This window comes from Gadus chalcogrammus, chromosome 10 (genome assembly GCF_026213295.1).
Source record: "Gadus chalcogrammus isolate NIFS_2021 chromosome 10, NIFS_Gcha_1.0, whole genome shotgun sequence".
Classification (NCBI taxonomy): Eukaryota; Metazoa; Chordata; class Actinopteri; order Gadiformes; family Gadidae; genus Gadus; species Gadus chalcogrammus.
In genome coordinates, this window is record NC_079421.1 from 19,447,231 (window position 1) to 19,466,841 (window position 19,611).

Here is a 19,611-nt window from a genome sequence, read left to right on the forward strand (position 1 = left end):
GGGCTCGGCTGGCTCGAGGCAGTTCATGAGGACTTCAGATGACACAGGGGAAAAGAGCGAGAGAGCATAGACAGAAACAAGCGAGAGCGCAAGAGAGAGAGAGATAAAGATAGAGAGAGAAAAAGAACAAGAGAGAGAGTGAGAGAGAGAGAGAGAGAGAGAGAGAGAGAGAGAGATAAAGATAGAGAGAAAAAAAAGAACAAGAGAGAGAGAGAGAGAGAGAGAAAGAGAGAGAGAGAGAGAGAGAGAGAGAGAGAGAGAGAGAGAGAGAGAGAGAGAGAGAGAGAGAGAGAGAGAGAGAGAGAGAGAGAGAGAGAGAGAGATAGTGAACCAGAGAGAGAGAGAGAGAGGGGTGGGGGGAAGAGAGAGAATGGGAAGGGAAGGGGTTTCAGTTTTTTTCAGCAGAGGAAGGGAAACTGACAGACACAGCTGGAAAAGCACGGGAGCGGTCTCGCCGTTCCCTCCGAGACCCAGTGCAAGGTACACTTCCCAAAGTTCTGGATATCCGTTTACATTTGGGGGGCGGGAGTGGGAGTGGTGGTGGTGGTGGTGGTGTTGCGGAAGGGGGGGATGGGGGACGGGGGGGGGGGGGGGGGGGGGGGGGGGGGGTAGGGGGCGAATGGGGGGGAGGGGACTCTGGGAAACATCAGTGAGCGAGCAGTTGGGAGCACTTCGGGGAAAAGACACTGCCAAGCCGTCCTTGCATCTCAACGGGGGCCTGCTGGGCAGACCAGTCGCCACCTCCACCCCTCTGGAACCCGCAGATCTACCCGCTATCAGCCTCAGCTATTTCTAAGCGCTGTTTATTATTGTTGTGTGTGCGGGAGGTTGTACCATGACTAAGGAAATGGCTTCTGGTTTCTGTAAACAGAGTGGAAGGTAAACAGCACAGCAACCAGATCCTCCAATCAACAAACACTTACGTGACACAACCAGGCTTAGGCTTAGGGGGGCAAAAGGTTGCCTTTTTTATGTAACTCCCAGTAGATAACCCAAGAAAAAGTAGCAGTGGTAGTAAAATGAAAATGTGAAGTTGGTAAGCACTTAAAGTACTAAATTATACTCGTGGGTTTCTCCAAAGCACAACAATATCTGTGTAAAATAATTTACTATTAAATACCCCTTCCCCTAACAACTGGGTCCGTTTAAGTGCAGATGTGATAGATGGGACTATACGATTCGAAAGTGGAGCATTGCTGTATCTATAAAAAGCCACACACTTTAAGTGGCAAAGAGAAACGACCCAACACACCGCACTCACACACAGTTCCTACTGGGACAGGAGTTTAATCTATTAGATTCATGATGATCATTATGATTATTTTATTAAAACTCCTGTTAAAAAGTGGTGCGGATGGCATACTTGTTGCTCATGCTCAGTGTGTGTGTGTGCGCGTGTGTGTGTGTGTTTAGCATGCAGACACTGATAAGGCTTTGGAGAATGCCCCAATCTTCAGTGCTATCTGTTGGTCTCAGAAACCTCCCTTCTGCAACATGCTGTTAAACATTAGCATTCACAGCCAGCACTCTGGTCATTTCTGAGGCCTTTGCCATTTGTGAATGTGAGTGTGTGTGTGTCTGTGGGCATGCATGCTTGTAATAAGTATGTGTGTGTGTGTGGGGGGGGGGCTTTTGAAAAAGAGCAATGTCTGGCTCTCGGCCAGACATTTCATGTATAAGGTAAATTGTTGAATTGAAATAAGTTGTGGAATGTATATCTACAAGTAAAAGAAAAAAACAGAAACGTCAGTGAGACCTTGCACGGATTTACTCCACAATGTGGTGCTAATGCTAAATGGCTAACTCAATGTCCTCCTCATGATACCAGGCCCAACTGTGAGGAGCATTCAACAACGCTGATAATTTAAATAATGCATTATTATCGATTGATTCATGATATTATTTGTTGCTCTTAGAAAGGAAAAGGTTCACACGTTAAAGGTACAGTGTATAGGAATTAGGGACTTCTAGCAGCGAGGTTGCAGATTGCCACGCAGGAAATATTGCTCCCAATGTAGATAAAAAGGGCTACTTTTAAGGTAATGAATACACAATTCTTAATTTTATTGGATTCTACACTTATTAAATCTTACTTTTGAACATTATATTCCATTGTTGCCAAAATCCTTTCTGCTTAGATGCCACTAAATCCTACAAACTGCACCTCTAACGTGTGTTTGGCCACGAACACCAAGGGAGATAAAAGGAATGTCTACAGATCCCAATTGAGCCAGCTTTTTCAGGATTTATAGAATGCATAAAACAACTTAATGTCAATAAACTGCCAAGGCACTGTGCTAGTCTAACACTACGCTAGAGACCATGTAAAGTATGGCTGTGCAACAAAAGAAGGCAAGAGAAAAGAAAGGAAAAGTGAGGTAGATGTAAAATCAACATTGTTTTTCAAAAAACCCTGTCCCAGCTATCTCAATTGTATTCTTTGGTGTCCTAAACCAATGACACTCCACCCATACGTCTGGAAATATCTCAAACAACCATTTCCTTGGACCAGTCTCCAGGGGATAACACTGTCAACCAAGGTGACCGGTCTTACCTTCATCAGACAATTCGAAAGAAAAAATAATAAAATATGGCTAAAGTGTAAACTTCCGTGTGAGGTCCTCATGAGATCACGGGGGGTTAAAAGACAGAGGGGGAGTTTGTCTCACAATTCCCGTTGGGGTCCGTCCCTTTCCCAGGGTCATCGCAGACCCCCTCTGCCTTCTCAGAGCTCCTGTCCCCGGGATCGCTGTTCTCCTCCGAGCTACCCTTGTTCCGGGGGGGCTGCTCGCTCTGCCAGCTGTGTCCGGTGTAGATATATCCACCTTTGCTCGACAGTTGGGCGAAACGGCTCTTCATGCAGAGGAGCTCCTGGAAGGCGTACCGGAACTCGGGGCTGCGGCAATATATGAGCGGGTTGAACGCCGAGTTCGCGTAGCCGATCCAGTTGAGCACCTTGAACGTTTGGTCGATGTTGTCCACCTTCCAGATGGCCCCCACCACGTTGAGGAGGAAGAAGGGCAGCCAGCTCAGCGTGAAGATCCCCATGATGATGCCCAGAGTCTTCAAAGCCTTATGGTCCCTCAGGCAGAACTTGGTCTTCTTGCCGCCACGGCCCACGTTGATCTCCAGCGAGGCGGCGTCGCTGTTCCTCATGTTCTGGAAGCGCCCCATGCTCTGGTCGATCTTCCTCAGTTGCCGCTTGGCCTCCTGGAAGACACGGCTGTACACGAACAGCATGATGAAGAGGGGGATGTAGAAGGAGACGATGGACGAGGTGATGGCGTAGCCCGTGTTGGTGTTAAAGTCGCAGCAGCTGCTCTTGTTCATGCAGTCCCGGGCCTCGTCGCTGTTCTCCACCCACCACTTCATGTGGATGGGCAGATAGGAGATGAGGGCGGCTATCACCCACACGAGCAGCACCACGATACGGGCCTTGCACTTGGTCAGCATGGACTGGTAACGGAAGGGGGAGGTGATGGCCAAGTAGCGGTCGAGTGCTATGACGCACAGAGTCTCGATGCTGGCGGTCACGCAGAGCACGTCGGTGGCCGTCCAGAACTCGCACCAGAAGCTGCCAAAGTGCCACGTGTTGAAGATGATGTAGCAGGCGCCGAACGGCACCACGACGAGGCCCATGATGAGGTCGGCGCACGCCAGCGACGTGATGAAGCAGTTGGTGACGTTCTGCAGGCGCTGGAAGCGGGCGATGGCCGTGATCACCAGGATGTTGCCGAAGACGATGCCCAGGACCAGCAGGGACATGAAGATGCCCAGCAGGACCATCTGAACCTCGGTGTAGCCGCCCTCCTGGCCCGTCCCGTTGGACGAGTCGTTGCGGGGCTCCAGGATTCCCATGATCTCGCTTCCCATGATCTGCGCAGACATGTGGACGACGCATGGAGTCGCCCGGCACACACACACACACACACACACACACACACACATGAACACACACACACACACACACACACACACACACAAACACACACACACACGCACATGTATACGTACACGTACACACACATAGACACACGCACAGACACACATGCACACACAGAGACATGCACACACACAAACACAAAGACACACACAACGACGCACACACACAGACATATAGACAGCCAAAGACACACACGCAGATACAGAGACAAACACAAAGGCAGACACACACACACATACACACACATTAGCAAAGCTTAATTAAGTCAATGTCTGCTAAATATATAACTATATATTGACCAGTTTTATAATTATTAGCATAAAAGCATAACTCATGGCAGAGTTTAAGAAACCAAACTTTAACAGGAATAAAAGTACAAACCTCCACAGGTAGTTGTCCCTTCCAAAGCTCCTAAGAAAAGCAGAAATGTCTAGAAGCAGCCAGCTCCGTCTGACATCGCGTCTAACATTACTTTCTCTTTTCCCTCACCCCGCCGTGCCCCCCTCCCTCGCTCTCTCTCGCTCTCTCTCTCTCTCTCTCTCTCTCTCTCTCTCTCTCTCTCTCTCTCTCTCTCTCTCTCTCTCTCTCTCTCTCTCTCCTTCTCGCTCTCTCTCTCGCTCTGTCTCTATCTCACACACACACACTCTCACAACCTTTCTCTCTCTCTCTCTCTCTCTCTCTCTCTCTCTCTCTCTCTCTCTCTCTCTCTCTCTCTCTCTCTCTCTCTCTCTCTATCTCCCACACACACACTCACAACCTCTCTCTATCTCTTTCTCTCTCTGTCTCTCACTCACTCACTCACTCAGTCAGTGCCTCGCTTGAGCCGTTCCTTCTTATGAGGCTGCCAGGCTATTTGTCAAAGCCCTTATAACATTCAGTGGTGACATCATGGACATGGCTCAGCCAATCAGATGGCCAGACTTTGGAACGAGCAGAGTAACTGCTGAAAGTTTGAACAGAAAGTCTCCACTGGTGCATTGGGCTGCATAAATAGAATATAATATTTGACAAAAGTTATTGCTTTTGTCATTTGGGGTGTTTTGAACAAGCACTAGATTGAAATCATTATTATTGTTAAAGACATTTTTTCACACTTAAAATGTATTTATTGTGCCAACTTACACACATCTGGAGATGTTTGCATTATTTCTTACCATTTTTTACGAAATTAAGAAAATGAAAGCGTAGATTTCCTATTCAGCTAAAACATTAACACACTTTAAACAACACCTAAAATTATGACGAGTGTGCTTATGATGTACAAAAATATGCAAACATTTTCTGATGGTTATGGCAGATTTGAGGGTTACCTTTTGCAGCATACATGTGGTTCAGGTGGGGTTAACACAAGAATGTCAATCAGGGTGACTGCAAGGAACACGATTTACTTTATTGAATTGACATTTCCATCAAATGAATTTATGCAGATATAGCCATAATGTGATTTGGTAGCAGTTGTTTAGATATGTTGTTTAGCTGCTTATTCACTGCTATTATTTAATATAAACGTGTGTGTGTATGGTGTATTTGTGTCTGTTTCTCTGTCTCCCTGTTTGTCCGTCCGTATACATCTCTCTATAGTTCTGTCTGTCTGCCTCTTTCTTTGTTGGACTGTCGGTGTGTCCGTCCTCCTTCCGTCTGTGTTTCTGTCTGTCCATCTGTCTGTCCGTCTCTCCCTCCATCCGCCTTCCTGCCTCTCCTTCCCTCCTCTAGTAGTCATTCTGTTTGTCTGCCTCTCCTTTCGCCCATTTGTCTCTCTGTCTCTCGATCCGTTAGTCATCTGTATGTCTGTCACATGAGTGTTTGTGGGTGTGCTGGCTGTTTTTTTAAACCTATGATTCCCTGTGGAAGCTAACAGTGGTCCCGCTGTGTTGCTTTGAAATAATTTGTGGTGCTCACTAGATCAGAGACTAAATCAAAGCCACACAAAAGGGTTCTCACAATTTTTTCGGTTGTATAACATCTTCATAGGTCATTATAGGCATGGGCATAATGCTCATCTGACGTTACCCGCAGTAGAAAGACTGAATAATGTATTCTTTGTGAAGAGATCACAACTAAGGCCTAAGGACAATTAAAATTGTGTGTGTGTGTGTGTGTGCGTGCGTGTGTGTGTGTGTGTGTGTGTGTGTGTGTGTGTGTGTGTGTGTGTGTGTGTGTGTGTGTGTGTGTGTGTGTGTGTGTGTGTGTGTGTGTGTCTGTGTGTGTGTGAATGTGTGTGTGTGTGGGTGTGTGTGTGTGTTTGTGTGTATGTGTTCAAGGGTACGTGTTTGTGTGTGCGTTCGTACCTGTGTGTGTGTGTTTGTGTTTGTGTGTATATGTTCAAGGGTACGTGTTTGTGTGTGCGTTCGTACCTGTGTGTGTATGTGTGTGTTTGTGTGTGCATGTACGCAATTCCGTGCAGGTTTGTGTGGCTGGGGGGTGAGGCATGCTATATTAACCATTATATTATATCATAGCATAATCCCTGGTGTGTTGCAAAGCTCTGGTCTTCCATTGACTTAAGAAGCAGAAGGCACTGTTCCCCTTTCCGTGTGTATGTAACCCCAACAAAACAGCTTGCTATGTGTTAAAGCAATATGGCTGCATCAGGAGATGCACACACCCCACCCTTTACACATCAAGACTCAACGCAGGCACAAGAAGATATCCCTGTTGATGAAATATTATCTATCAAGCTTTGTGTGGGCGCCCTAGGGCTTGGGCTCGATTGGCTCCATCTGATTGGTTGAATGTCCTGCCCTGTCCACCCCTTGCATAGTACACAGAAAACAAAGAATAGCTAACTTCTACCGCTTCACAGATGTCCTGTTGGCCTTTTACAAAATTTGGAACACGCAAGTTAGATTAATAATCCCAACTTGTTGTCCTGTTCTGCAGTCATGTGTGGGTTCTCAATTCATCAGGACTTGTGTTTCCTCAGCGTGACATCTTTCTTCCTGTATCCTGGAGCACCATCCCAAATTTTTCAAAGTCCTGCAGAATAACCTGGCTCTAGTCCACATTCGGAGTTGCTGCCCAGATGCCGGCCGTGAACACAACATTAGAACAGAGGACTTGGAACTCAGAGGCGTTTGTCCGCCCAGCTGTTATTTCTTTAAGCAGCAAGTAAGTGCGATCAATGCAACTATTCAGTCTTAATGCAGATTCAATGTGTCCAATCCAACAAACACCTTCACACACACACACACACACAGACACACACACACACACACACACACACACACACACACACACACACACACAGACACACACACACACACACACACACACACACACACACACACACACACACACACACACACACACACACACACACACACACATAGAGACATGCAGCCATGTCTTATATTTCTGCTCAGTCTGAACAATACTGGGACGCTATTGCTGTGTGTGTGTGTGTGTGTGTGTGTGTGTGTGTGTGTGTGTGTGTGTGTGTGTGTGTGTGTGTGTGTGTGTCTGTGTCTGTGTCTGTGTCTGTGTGTGTGTGTGTGTGTGTGTGTGTGTGTGTGTGTGTGTGTGTGTGTGTGTGTGTGTGTGTGTGTGTGTGTGTGTGTGTGTGTGGATGTGGGGGTAGGGATATTGCTTTACCAGTTGTGGAAGAGGAAGCCAATGCAAGTCTCTCTCTCTCTCTGTCTCTCTCTTCCTCTCTCTCCCAATCTTGAATATATATTGAAGCAGGCATGGAGCTCAACGGCTCTTGGTCCTTCAAAGGGAGAATCCACTCCATACCACTAAACTGCCAGTTTGCAAGTCTAGTAAAGACACGTGGATTAAGGTATTTAGTGGCATTAATGTCTGCCTCTTAAAATAATTACTGAAAGCAGGATGAAAAAAGAGTTGGACATCGGGAACGATCTCAGCTGTACAATGTCTGATTCCTTCATGCTCCAACTGATCAAAGAATGACTTTTGTGCCCAATCAACGCTTGTCCCCATCTAATGTCTTTTGAACAGAACACATTCCCCTCAGGATCAGTCCCAAGTCTTAATCCTATAATTGCCTCTATAATAGCCCCAGCCTTCACCCAAACATCCCGGGGAGACAGAGATACAGAAAGACTAAACAACTTGAGACAACATCCCCAAAGTCCAGGCCAAGCTTGAAGAAGCGGTCGTAAAAGCGGCGAGTCAACACGACATTGCAATCGGTTTATTGCGTAGAAAAAAAACGTCTGGCTTGTGTCTTTCTCTGATGTCACTGCGGCAGAGTCTACATGACCACAGCTCCACAGACTCAAGAGCAAGACGGTGTGCGCTGCTCGCTCCTGGACATACACAAACACTCTCTACATAAGGACTGACATCGCCATAGGTCTGGCTGAGGGCGATGTGCTGCTGTAATGGGAATGTATATCCTGTAATCATAAAGATGGGGCAATGATGTGATGCGTTATTGACCCTCACAATGAAGCACAAGGCTTGCACACGTGGGGTTGCAGCAGTTTGCTCAGAGGTCAAAGAACATCGGGCTAAAGGTGAGTCAAGTCAATTGTATTTGTAGAGCCTTCCATCACAGAGGGGAGAGAGGCCCACCCTTTTTGAAATCCCCCTCACCCTAAGCCCCCTGAAGGGCTTAAAGGAAACTATAAACCTATCCTAAAAGCCAGAGGGAAGAAACCTTGATAAGGAACACAGAGGAGAGGCCCCTCCTTCCAGGGTTAGGAGTGCAACATCTGCGCAATGGAAGGACGTATAATGGTCACATAAAACAAAGCAGAAACAATGCTTCAAGTAAATTAGATTGTCATGGTACTAAAATGAGTGCGTGCCATTTACTAAGTAAAAACAACCCCAACAACTTTGGATTCAAAACCTTTCAGAGGAAACCCCTCATGCAACCTTCATTCAAGAAAATTTGATGTTATGCAATTTGACTGGACTCGTTACTCAGAGCAGAACGTGACCTATCTGAAGGTCTGCAACTCTGTCATGTCCACCATGCTGAAGAAGAACAGTCCACATGTGTGGATAGATCTCCTTACAGTGTGTTCCGATAGTTGGAGCGATATGTGTGTGAGAGGTCTACGGTTGTAGGTCCAGCTCTGGTGTCACCCAGATTTCCCAGAGTGCCAAGACCAGCGTGACTTGTGCCCATGATATTTAATGTGGAGAGCAGGTTGAGGTGTGAGAGAGATGGTCGAGGGTCAAATCTCGAGGAATGAATACATAAATAAATTCAGAGCTGACTACACGTCTCTCAAATTGGACCAGTTGCATTTGCAGCACAATCCAGACTGTTGATCATGAATAAAATGCCTTTTTTTTCTATAACATTAATTCTGCTTTGTATTCATGAGAGTGCTTCCTCCAACAGCTTCCAACTAATTAATTCATCGATTCATTCATTCCTATAGATCAGTCATGCAAATGCCTGCCCTAAATCTACCTGATACCAACTGATTTTGTGACCACAATACTGTAGTGTTTAACCCCCGGTAAAGATAAAGCTCTCTTGCTATTTCCCTCTCTAATGTGTTGTTCTTCCTTTAATTAATGTTTTTCAGTCTAGGGTCACACACGGGAAGTGAGACTGCAGGGGTGTGAGGAAACAATAGGAATTATTCCTGTCCTCTCAAAATTCATTAAAAGAGGAGAGCTTCCTTGAAGCAGTTTCCAATAATTTAGTATTTTCTTTGTCTATTTTCGTCACAGTGAAATGTGTTAAATGTGTGTGGTCTTAAGGAGAATATGTTCTGCCCTAACTCACTCCTGTATTTATAACCGTTGCCAAATGAACTTCCAGAATGATCTTCCACAACCAATTGACCACAATACGAGTCAACTTTCGACCTGTTCCTCTCGAACACTCTGACCCAAACCGGGAAATCCGACGAATTATCACTGTGTGATTTTGCTTTGTGAACTTTGGCAGCCACCCAGTTAATATTATAAATAGCTGCATAACCAGTTAAATATAGTTTACGGTCACTGATGTGCAATGGCAAAAAAAACTTTCTATCTGCCTAGACCTCCCAAAATTGTTTTTGTACTATCCGAGATTCCGGAATTGATAAAGTGTTTTTATCTTATTTTATATCCAACTCAACATAGGGATCAGCAACATCAAAGTACACAAAATATGTCATACAGCAGCATTGAACCCAAACATATTTTCACATTCCACAGATTGAGAATGTTTAATTAATGGTTATTTTCTTTGAGATGATAATAATAATACTGGAAATATTTTATTTTAGATATGAGATACATTTATGCTAATTAGTTGTTCATGTACTTCAAAGCAACATGTAGAGTCGACTATAGCTTGCCTTAGTTATTCTCATCCAAAAAATGTACCATCGTAATGCACCTTAGCAGATTTGTCTTACAATGACAACAGGCTTACATTCAACAGTTGCTACATTGCATTCCTCCTATATTTTTGTAAATGTGTTTGCTTGTGTGTGTGTGTGTGTGTGTGTGTGTGTGTGTGTGTGTGTGTGTGTGTGTGTGTGTGTGTGTGTGTGTGTGTGTGTGTGTGTGTGTGTGTGTGTGTGTGTGTGTGTGTGTGTGTGTGTGTGTGTGTGTGTAAGTGCGTGTGTTTGTACCCATGTCTCTTCATGACACACACAGAGCGCAGGCCAAAGCCAACACGATTCCAGACAGATGAGTGAATCTACCAGCCACCATTAAAACGTCAACGGTGAGTTTTTACTTTGACGAAAAGGCTTACAGTCCACCCGATGGAGCTGAGAAAGGATCCTAACTTATTTTTTTTAGGAAAATACTCGAACAACCTGCTTCTTAACACACACAGCTTTACGACCAGACTTATTTTTTTTCATGGCAACTATCTAAACATCGAAAATATGAATGCCTTGATTCACTCCACTGCGCTGGCTGAATATGGAACTATAACCCTGTCACTGCCGAGGGATTATGGGAAACCAGTATTGTTATCCTTAAAGCTAGGGAAATTTGTGAGAAACCTCCCAGAATAAGGTAGGATATAAAAGTAAAAATGACCCACCTCCCTTTAGGCCGCCTTTGAATGAAAGGATTGCACAGGCTTATGGCAGGCCTTAGACAGCCACAAACACCCCATTCCTGTTTGTTCGAGTATTTGTTTGATTGATTGATATCGGGGTGTAAAGAGAATTTCGACAAATATGGCAAAATATATTGCCTGCCCTAGCTTTAAAGACTTCATTGTTGAAGTTACGGCTCGTGAACATGGAATCATAACACATTTAGCTCCGCTATGCAATTGCTGGAGTCAGATAAGGACAATCTTGTTTTTTGATGTTGTCGGATGAACATTGCAACCCTTTGAAATTAACTATTGCCCCAGTTCTACACTACTACACTACTGTCCCAGTTCCGGTAATACATATTTTTCCTCTCTTTTGCCATGAATTGCTTGAATTTCATTAAATATACAAATATACAAACCAATTGCAGGCACAGATTCTCAGTTATTAGGAATTAGTTAATTTAAAATCAAGTTTTCTTATTATAAATGTTCTTGGTCTACACATAAGGTTAAGTCCACTTTTACTAATTCTGAGACAAGGTTTCTGTTTCAAGATTGTTCTGCCATGACTCTGTAGTTGTTGAGAAGCATTTATTTATTGGATTAAGTTTTGGAATGATGTATCATTCCGAATAATATTTGACAAAAAGTGACGTCTGCAAACGCGAAAAAGCATAAAACTATAAGGCGCATTCCGCACAACCTTTGATTAACACTGGGAAATAATTGTGTTAATCATACATCTTCTTAACTTGTGTCGTGCTATTCGAGAGAGACAGTTGTACCCACCACCTACCTTATATGACCAGACAGATGCATCGACTTAACGGGAGGCTCCTACAGATGCTGTCTGGTTCCCATCTGACTTCTATCTAAGATAAGCAATCACAGATATGGCTTAGCTCGGATGGATAAATGCCTGGCGGTATTTGGAGGCACCGTGTACAATACACGGCTGTCTGTGACAAGTATTGATGATGTGGAGGAGGCCCGAGTAAATGGAAATGGCCTGGGATCTGTTAACTACTCGCCGATCTCTCCCACTTTTTTCTTATCATGGACAGGGGGGGGGGGGCGACAGGGTTTGTTAGCAAGAAGACAGAAAGCGGGAGAAAAAGCCCCATTGGTCATTCTAAAGTTACAGAAGACACGGGGGATGTTTATGCACGTGTGTGTGTAACATAGACAGGTTCTTCTTTCAAAAGGATTACATTGTGATAACACTTCATCTACCCTCCTTCGCACTCACACACGCTCAGCACACACGCTCACACACACACACACACACACACACACACACACACACACACACACACACACACACACACACGTACACACACACACACACACACACACACACACACACACACACACACACACACACACACACACACACACACACACACACACACACACACACGACACAGACACATCTATACATATAAAGAAACACTCACACATCTTTACATACACAAACACACACACACACACACACACACACACATCTATACATACACACACACATCTATACATACAAACACACTCACACATCTATACACACACCTCTAAACAAACACACAGACCTATACACACACACACAATCACATACACACACAAAAATACAAACACCCACATCTATACACACACACACACACACACACACACACACACACACACACACACACACACACACACACACACACACACACACACACACACACACACACAAACACACACACACACACACACACACACACACACACACACACACACACACACACACACACACACACACGCACGCACACACACACACACACACACATTGTACACAATCAGTGCACAGTGAAAGTGGAAAGTTGTGAACATACATTCCAATGAAATCCTCAGGAACCTGAACCTATTGTGTTGACAGCTAAAGGGTGGAAGAATGCATTCATACACACGGTCAGACAGACTAGGGGTAGTCCATGAAATTGTGGTGCTTCAAGGTCAAAATGCACATTGTCCTTGAAGGGGGACAGGTTGGATCCCCGACAGCCAACTTTGTACTACCAATAGCATCCTGAAGCATGATTTGCATGAATTGTCAGCTCTACATTTTTTACAGGTTGAGAGCTGTTAACACAAACTGCCTGGGGCTGTCAGCTGGTCAGCCCCACAAGCCTCTACCGACACCCCCACGCACACACACACTCCTCCAGCAAGTCAACCAGCACATTGCCCTGAGGTCGTTCAAAGACTAACCGCATATCAGGGCTGATTACCATCAGAGTCACTTAAATGCCAGTGGGTTAATTCAGAAGGATTTCCTATATAGATATGTGTGTGTGTGTGTGGGGGGGGGGGGGGGGGGGGTCAGGGGCAAAACTAGGAAGTCATTCTGAATGACATGAGAGGGGGGCTGGGGGGGTAGGTCACCTAGCCTTGCCTAGCCTAGCCTAGCCTAGCCTAGCGCTGTGATTGGTGGTGGAAGGGTTTGTGTTTCCACACACTCGTGTGGGTGCGATCTTATGTTGAGTTGTGACATACGGTCAGACGGCGAGAGCTGTCTGCGGTGAGAGCAAGTGTCTTCTGAAATCCTTGTAATCACAAACTCTCCAATCACAATATTTGCATGCATTTTAGTGTTGGAAATGTATTTATTTAACCTCCACTATGGAGGTAATACTATTTATTCATTAGGCTTAGGCAAGGATTTTTTATTTTCTGCGGGGCTGATAGTGTTTTGTTTATTGTATGTACAGTTGGGTATGGACACACCTTGCTCCTCCTCCACGTCTGAAGTTCCTAACGGACAAAATAAAGTGATTTGAATTGAAATGGGATGCAAGCAAGGCAAGCTCATGTCATCACAACCCATCTGCTGTGTGTTTGTGTGGGTGTGTCTGTATGTGTGTGTCTGCGTTTCAGTGTCTTTGTGTGTGGTTCCACCTCTGTAGGATGATGTACCCAGACATCTTTGGGAAACACAATGGTGTCAAATTTTGTATGCTTAAGACACAGCTGAACACACAGCATGACATCACCAAGCTGTCAAACAACACTGTCAACCGTCTGAAGAGACCATTGCAAACATCAGATTAGCTAAACCTAGCGTTATCCCTGGATGAGGGAAGTGAGGGGAAACCACACTTTTACCGGCCAGGTAAGAACACTCCGGACATTGCCTTTCTTCTTGCTATCTGCACTGTCTAAGCCCTGTGCCCAATTTTGGGGAATCTGAAAACGCAAATTTGAGGCCCTTTTTGATGCAGCAGGGTTGACTCGGATACAAAGACAGTTTATTCATGCAGTGTTCATCACCAGAGAGGGAGCCCAGCCCGTGGCCCGATGTGTTTCTTCCTAATCGATTTGCTTCAGTTTACTCAGATGGCAATGGCATGAAAACTGTTCACTCAACTGTTCCCTCAACTACTCATCGGTTATACCTGGCTGTTGGGATACACAAAGAAATCTGCCGCCCTTATTTCCCCCTCAAACTGCGGTTGCACTAGCCAGTATCCTCTTTTGTGTTTACTTTAAGTAAGAGGCTATTAGTGGAGGAGCTTGAGCAGGCTCTGTTGCGTTTTGTGAGATCCATCCTAGATTCCAAATATAACACGCTATTCTATTGTTGAAAGTTTATGACAACATTTTGATATTTGTGCTGTCCCTATGATTATACACGCAAACACAAATATACCAGCCTTGTGAAGAAGAAGTTCATAGGGGAAGTGCTATTCTAAGGTTCCTAAAATAAGCTGTTGGTGGGGGGGGGGGGGGGGGGGGGGTAGGGATTTTGTTGTATTTGATCAGTCTTACTGCCACTTTTGGTTCCTCTAAAAGTCATGATAAGGGTCCATCTTTGTTTCTATAAGAGACCAGAAGTTGCGCCAGCCGGCGCCCAGACGAGGAAGTGCACTGAATGTTGCAAAGCCCTGACAGCGTTGGTTATCTCTGTTTGCTTTGCCTGGGTTACGGATCGACCAACCCAGTTTCACGGAAATACGCGAAACTGTCACGTCACGTCATTTAATCTATTCATTCGTGATCTGGGACGCGTAATTCAATTTTTTTCGTGCCAAAGGCACAAATTTCAAACTCATTCTAAAAAGAAGAGATGAAGCAGCTACCTTTTTTTCACCGATATGTTTAATATTGTGCTTATAACTATTTGCAATTCGTCAGTGGCTGACGTGAGCCAATTTCCAACATTGCCCAGAATTACTTTGCAACCTCCTGTCAAAATCAGGAGGCAGCTATCTTTAAATTGTGCAGTTACCAATTGAATAATTGAAACAAAATGTATAATAAATATATTCATAACAGGCTTTATTATTAATTGTGAGAGCTAGCCAGACATGTTGCAATATGCTATGCCTCACGGGAGATCAAATTCAAACCGGTCCCTTCGTGACAACGGCCGTGGAAATAGAGAACTGGTGACTGGGAGAGCCAGCCTGGCATCTCTTACGCGAGTCATGGTTGGGCCTAGCATGACTAAACTCAAGCTTTGCCTGTGGGCCATTATAAAACACTGAATGGAAGTTTTATCAGCGCTGGATTTCACTCATGTACCCCACGCTATCGCGGAAAAAAACAAAACCAAAACCAAAAATGATAAAACCGGGTAGCCAAGCCTTGGGCGTGCCTCTCGTTATGCAGCTATCGTTGATGCTGGTCAGTTCCTGCTCCATCTAATTCATTTCTGCCCGCTTCAGGACTGCATGTCAAAACCTAGATGCATCCACCATATTTAGTCTCCCCGCTGCCAGAACAGAGTAAATCTACCGGGACTAACAGTGACTAAGATGCTTTTCCCGCTTCTAACAGGGCCATGACTCAGCATATGTATGGAGATCATGGCCCCGCCCCCAAAGGTGCAAAGCAAAAGTTTTGGATCTGCGAGGCTGCAAGCCCGCCGAAAATGTGTGTACCCTTTTACAGAGTTTAGCCGCGGCAAAGTCAATTGTTACATTTAACAGTAAAATAGGACCTAGGGTGGGTTGTACTTATTGTTATCTTATGTGTGTGCGCGTGTGTGTGTATCTGTGCGTGTGTGTGTGTGTGTGTGTGTGTGTGTGTGTGTGTGTGTGTGTGTGTGTGTGTGTGTGTGTGTGTGTGTGTGTGTGTGTGTGTGTGTGTGTGTGTGTGTGTGTGTGTGTGAAATAGACAGATGGACAGAGTGATATAAAACAGATACAAGGAGAGGAAAAACATGACAAAAGGAAATATAGACAAAGAGAAATGACAGGAGCAACAAACACAAATACACTGTGAGAAAGAACTTTGACGGATCACTTTGTGCTCCTCAACACCATTTAAGGTTAAAGCTGCGAGGCCAAGCACTTTGTTACGTCATCAAATATATCATATTTTTAACACTTAACATTTTTCGAGAAGTAAAAACAACATCAGAACGCCCTGTGATTGGTTACTGAATGGTACGGACACTCCACACTCTGCTATGAAACTTGATCCCACCAAAAAGTACACAAAAGTCCCTGCCGTTATATTTGGGAAATCCTACCGCTGGTAGGCTTAAGAAAGACATGTTCCCTCATGAGTACAGATGTGCTTGGGAAGGGTGTCACGGCAGAAGCACAGGACAGTAACAATTAAAAAGAAGAAAATATAATTTAAATTAAGAATATATGCAAAAAACATATGAAACGTATATTCATACAAAAATATGAGCATTAAAAATGTCAAGTAAAATGTACATTGTAAATGTTAATATTATCCTGCCAACAGGCTCCTGCCTGTTTGGCAGGAGCCACTAGAAACTCTCTTTGAAGGGAAACAAACCAACCGGTTCAACTTAGTCCTCACCCACTATCACATTAATGATAATGTGTTTCCTCCAAAGGGGCTATTTCTTGTCAGGCATTTGCTCTCTTGCACATGCCACTCCCCCTCGCTACAATCAGAATGTGTGTGTGTGAGTGGGTTCATCGAATCGCTGAAGGGCAATTTGAGTCTTGAGGTTTTGTTAACTTTATTAAGCATTTAAGTCGAGATCGGCCTCAAGATCAATTCATAGCACAGCTATGGACCCCACTAAATCATTATTCATCGAAGATAAGTTGTTTTCGGGTTTGGTTTTCCTTCAAAGCCCCATTTACCAGATTAGTGATAGCATCCCTTGGTAACCATAAATATCACTGAGGGCTGTAATAGTGTTGGGGTGTTACTTGCACTTGTGTTGCAGTGGGAAAACAGACGCACAGAGGTCGAACACATCTGCCAGGGCGCACAGGGTTGTAAATCATCACATAATGCAACCATTTGTACATTTTTTTATGATTATCATTGCTACTAATCACGCACTCAACAGCAAGTGAGTAAAATTACATTTGCTCGCTCACCGCTACAGGCTAGCATTTCAGGCTTTTGTTTTGCAGATTGATTAGTCAATTTCTCCTCTTCTCAGGGGGCTTTTCAGGGGAATATAAATTTCTCTCTGTCCTCCTCATGCATGAGCTGATCAGCTGAGCGTGTATTTTTCCGTTAAGGCATCCACACACCGGACCAACTGCCCGATTCGCGTCGGTAAATGAAATCTGTATTGTGGGGCAAAAAACACGAAAAACCGGAAGTAGCAGGTCCTAGGACTTGCCAGCGACCACAAACAGCGCCGGTCTATCCTCCACCATGGAGATGAATTGTTGCTCGAGCTCTTCGATGCACATTGTTCAATCCAAGGTCAACAATGAAAATGATGCCAAATAATGCGTTGAGAGAGTGTGTCGACATCTTCTTCGATTACACTGTTTATCTGGTATGTTTACCATCCTCACTTCCGGGCTTCACTGATTTGCTAGTCAAGCTGCTAGCCCACCACCAATCAGAATGGTAATAGAATGACCGACTCGAATGGCCGATTACACATGTTGGATCGGCTGAAATGAACGCCCCACGTGGCCGATTTGAGCGACCACACCAAATAGACTCATGTCACCGACGCCGATTTTCTCACCAACGCCGATTTTCGGTCCGGTTTGGGGTTGCCTGTAAGGAAGGACCACACTCTCCTTGCAGGAGAGTCGGCCTGTTTTCAATGTTTACAGACACGGATGCAGGGATTAAACATGTAACTAAGTTAATGTGAAAGCAGGAAAAACAATGCAAAGGGAAATAACTTAGATTTGGTTGGAGGATGAGGCTAGCTTCCTCATCCTCAGAGTATCTATAGGAGTTATTATTATGTTTGATAATTTGGCTATTCTACTAATCCCTGGAAGGATCCCCAGAAGACCCACAGATTTGAGATGCAACTGTTTAGACATTTAAAGCAGAAATCCGGTGTGAAAGAGAGAAACGGAAGCAAAGATATATATCCAATGGCAAGTAATTGTAAGAAAACAAAAAAGAAAATGTTTTTTATAGAAAGAACTGATTATAGGATTATTTTGTGTTTCTATCAAAGATAATCCTAGTTCACTATGCCACATATCAGACAAACAGCCTAATATAACTCACTGACTAAAATGTGATGAATCTTTGATTGAAGAGTAAATAACTGTAAACAGATAAAGATTAGATAATGAGTTATCTTTGTGAAAGGCTAACACGTTGAGTCTAAACAAGTAATGTCAATTGTTTCAATTGTTTCAATTTGAATAACCTGTCAGTAACATATTAAAGCATATACAGAAGAAATATATTGATGTTATTTATATATATATACATATAATCTATACAAAATTATGCCTAAAAAGTAATGCAATCATTACTGTCAGAACATCAGACACTTCACTCCTTCGTGGTTTAAGAAACATTATCATATATTGCAATGGCAAAGGGAAAATAAAAACTGAATAGTAAAATTAATAATACAAATATGTAAGTAATAGCTGTGTATCTGAAGTGTTCTAACCTGCTCATTCCTGTGTCCCACCATCTGTTCTGAACCCAGGCTCTGCAGGTATCATGTGTCTTCTACCATTAAAAATATAAGGCCTAATAATAATCATGGTTTACCATAGAATATACTCATTAATTTCTACCACAATATAATAGTCGTCTGATGGGAGTAGATGGGGACGGTGATCCTCAGGGCGATGGGGAAGGGATGGCATGGTCCTGGCAGCCCTCCTCCACGGTGAACCATGTTCGGCCGCGCTAGGCTTGCCCCGACGAGTGTATCGGTTACTGGATGATGTCGGGGTTCCTGGAGACGGCGCTGGCACCCGTCTGTTTGTGTTTCAAATCCCGCGACCAATGCTGTTAGTGGCGTGGTTAAAACATGAGTTGAAAGAAATGGAGTAATTTGCAAGCCCTTTGTGGACCAATGTTGATCGATTGCAGCCTGCGTTGCCTCTTTTGACACACGGTCCCTCCCGTGTGCCAACTTTTTTGTAATTGGGATCCAGCCAGCGGGGGAGGCACGGCTTAACGTCTGTCCCCACTTATATACCATCTATTTTGATACACTCAGCCTTCTTCCATTGCGCCCTCGCCTTGTCCGAGGCGCGTTGTTGGAGGTCTGCCAGTGGCACTGTGGGAGTATCTGGGTCAGGGACAATACGTGTGGTTTGCCGCTGAGCCAGCCTGAACAGAGAGATTAGATGGCAATGAGTCAGAGGCGAGTGTCTCAACGGGAGTCATTACGTTAAACCCAACCTGGTTAAGACCTGTTCCTTGCTGCCAGGAACGGTTCCACATCCGGGTTGGAAAGTCATGGTGTTATTCGACCATCTCCTTCTGTGGG

General features: G+C 44.5%; 1 protein-coding gene across 1 annotated transcript; it reads right to left on the bottom strand.

Annotated features, from left to right (window-relative positions):
• Positions 1-618: 618 nt before the first annotated feature.
• On the bottom strand, positions 619-4,761 carry adrb2a (adrenoceptor beta 2, surface a). The gene is made up of 2 exons (XM_056601066.1): positions 4,325-4,761; positions 619-3,876 (listed from the first exon to the last, which is right to left on the bottom strand). The coding sequence occupies exon 2, from the start codon at positions 3,871-3,873 to the stop codon at positions 2,641-2,643; it is 1,233 nt and encodes a 410-aa protein (XP_056457041.1). The 5' UTR covers positions 3,874-3,876; positions 4,325-4,761; the 3' UTR covers positions 619-2,640.
• Positions 4,762-19,611: the final 14,850 nt, after the last annotated feature.

Coding starts and splice junctions, on each gene's coding strand:
- adrb2a (XM_056601066.1), bottom strand. CDS start 3,873: ATGGGAAGCGAGATCATGGGAATCCTGGAGCCCCGCAACGACTCGTCC.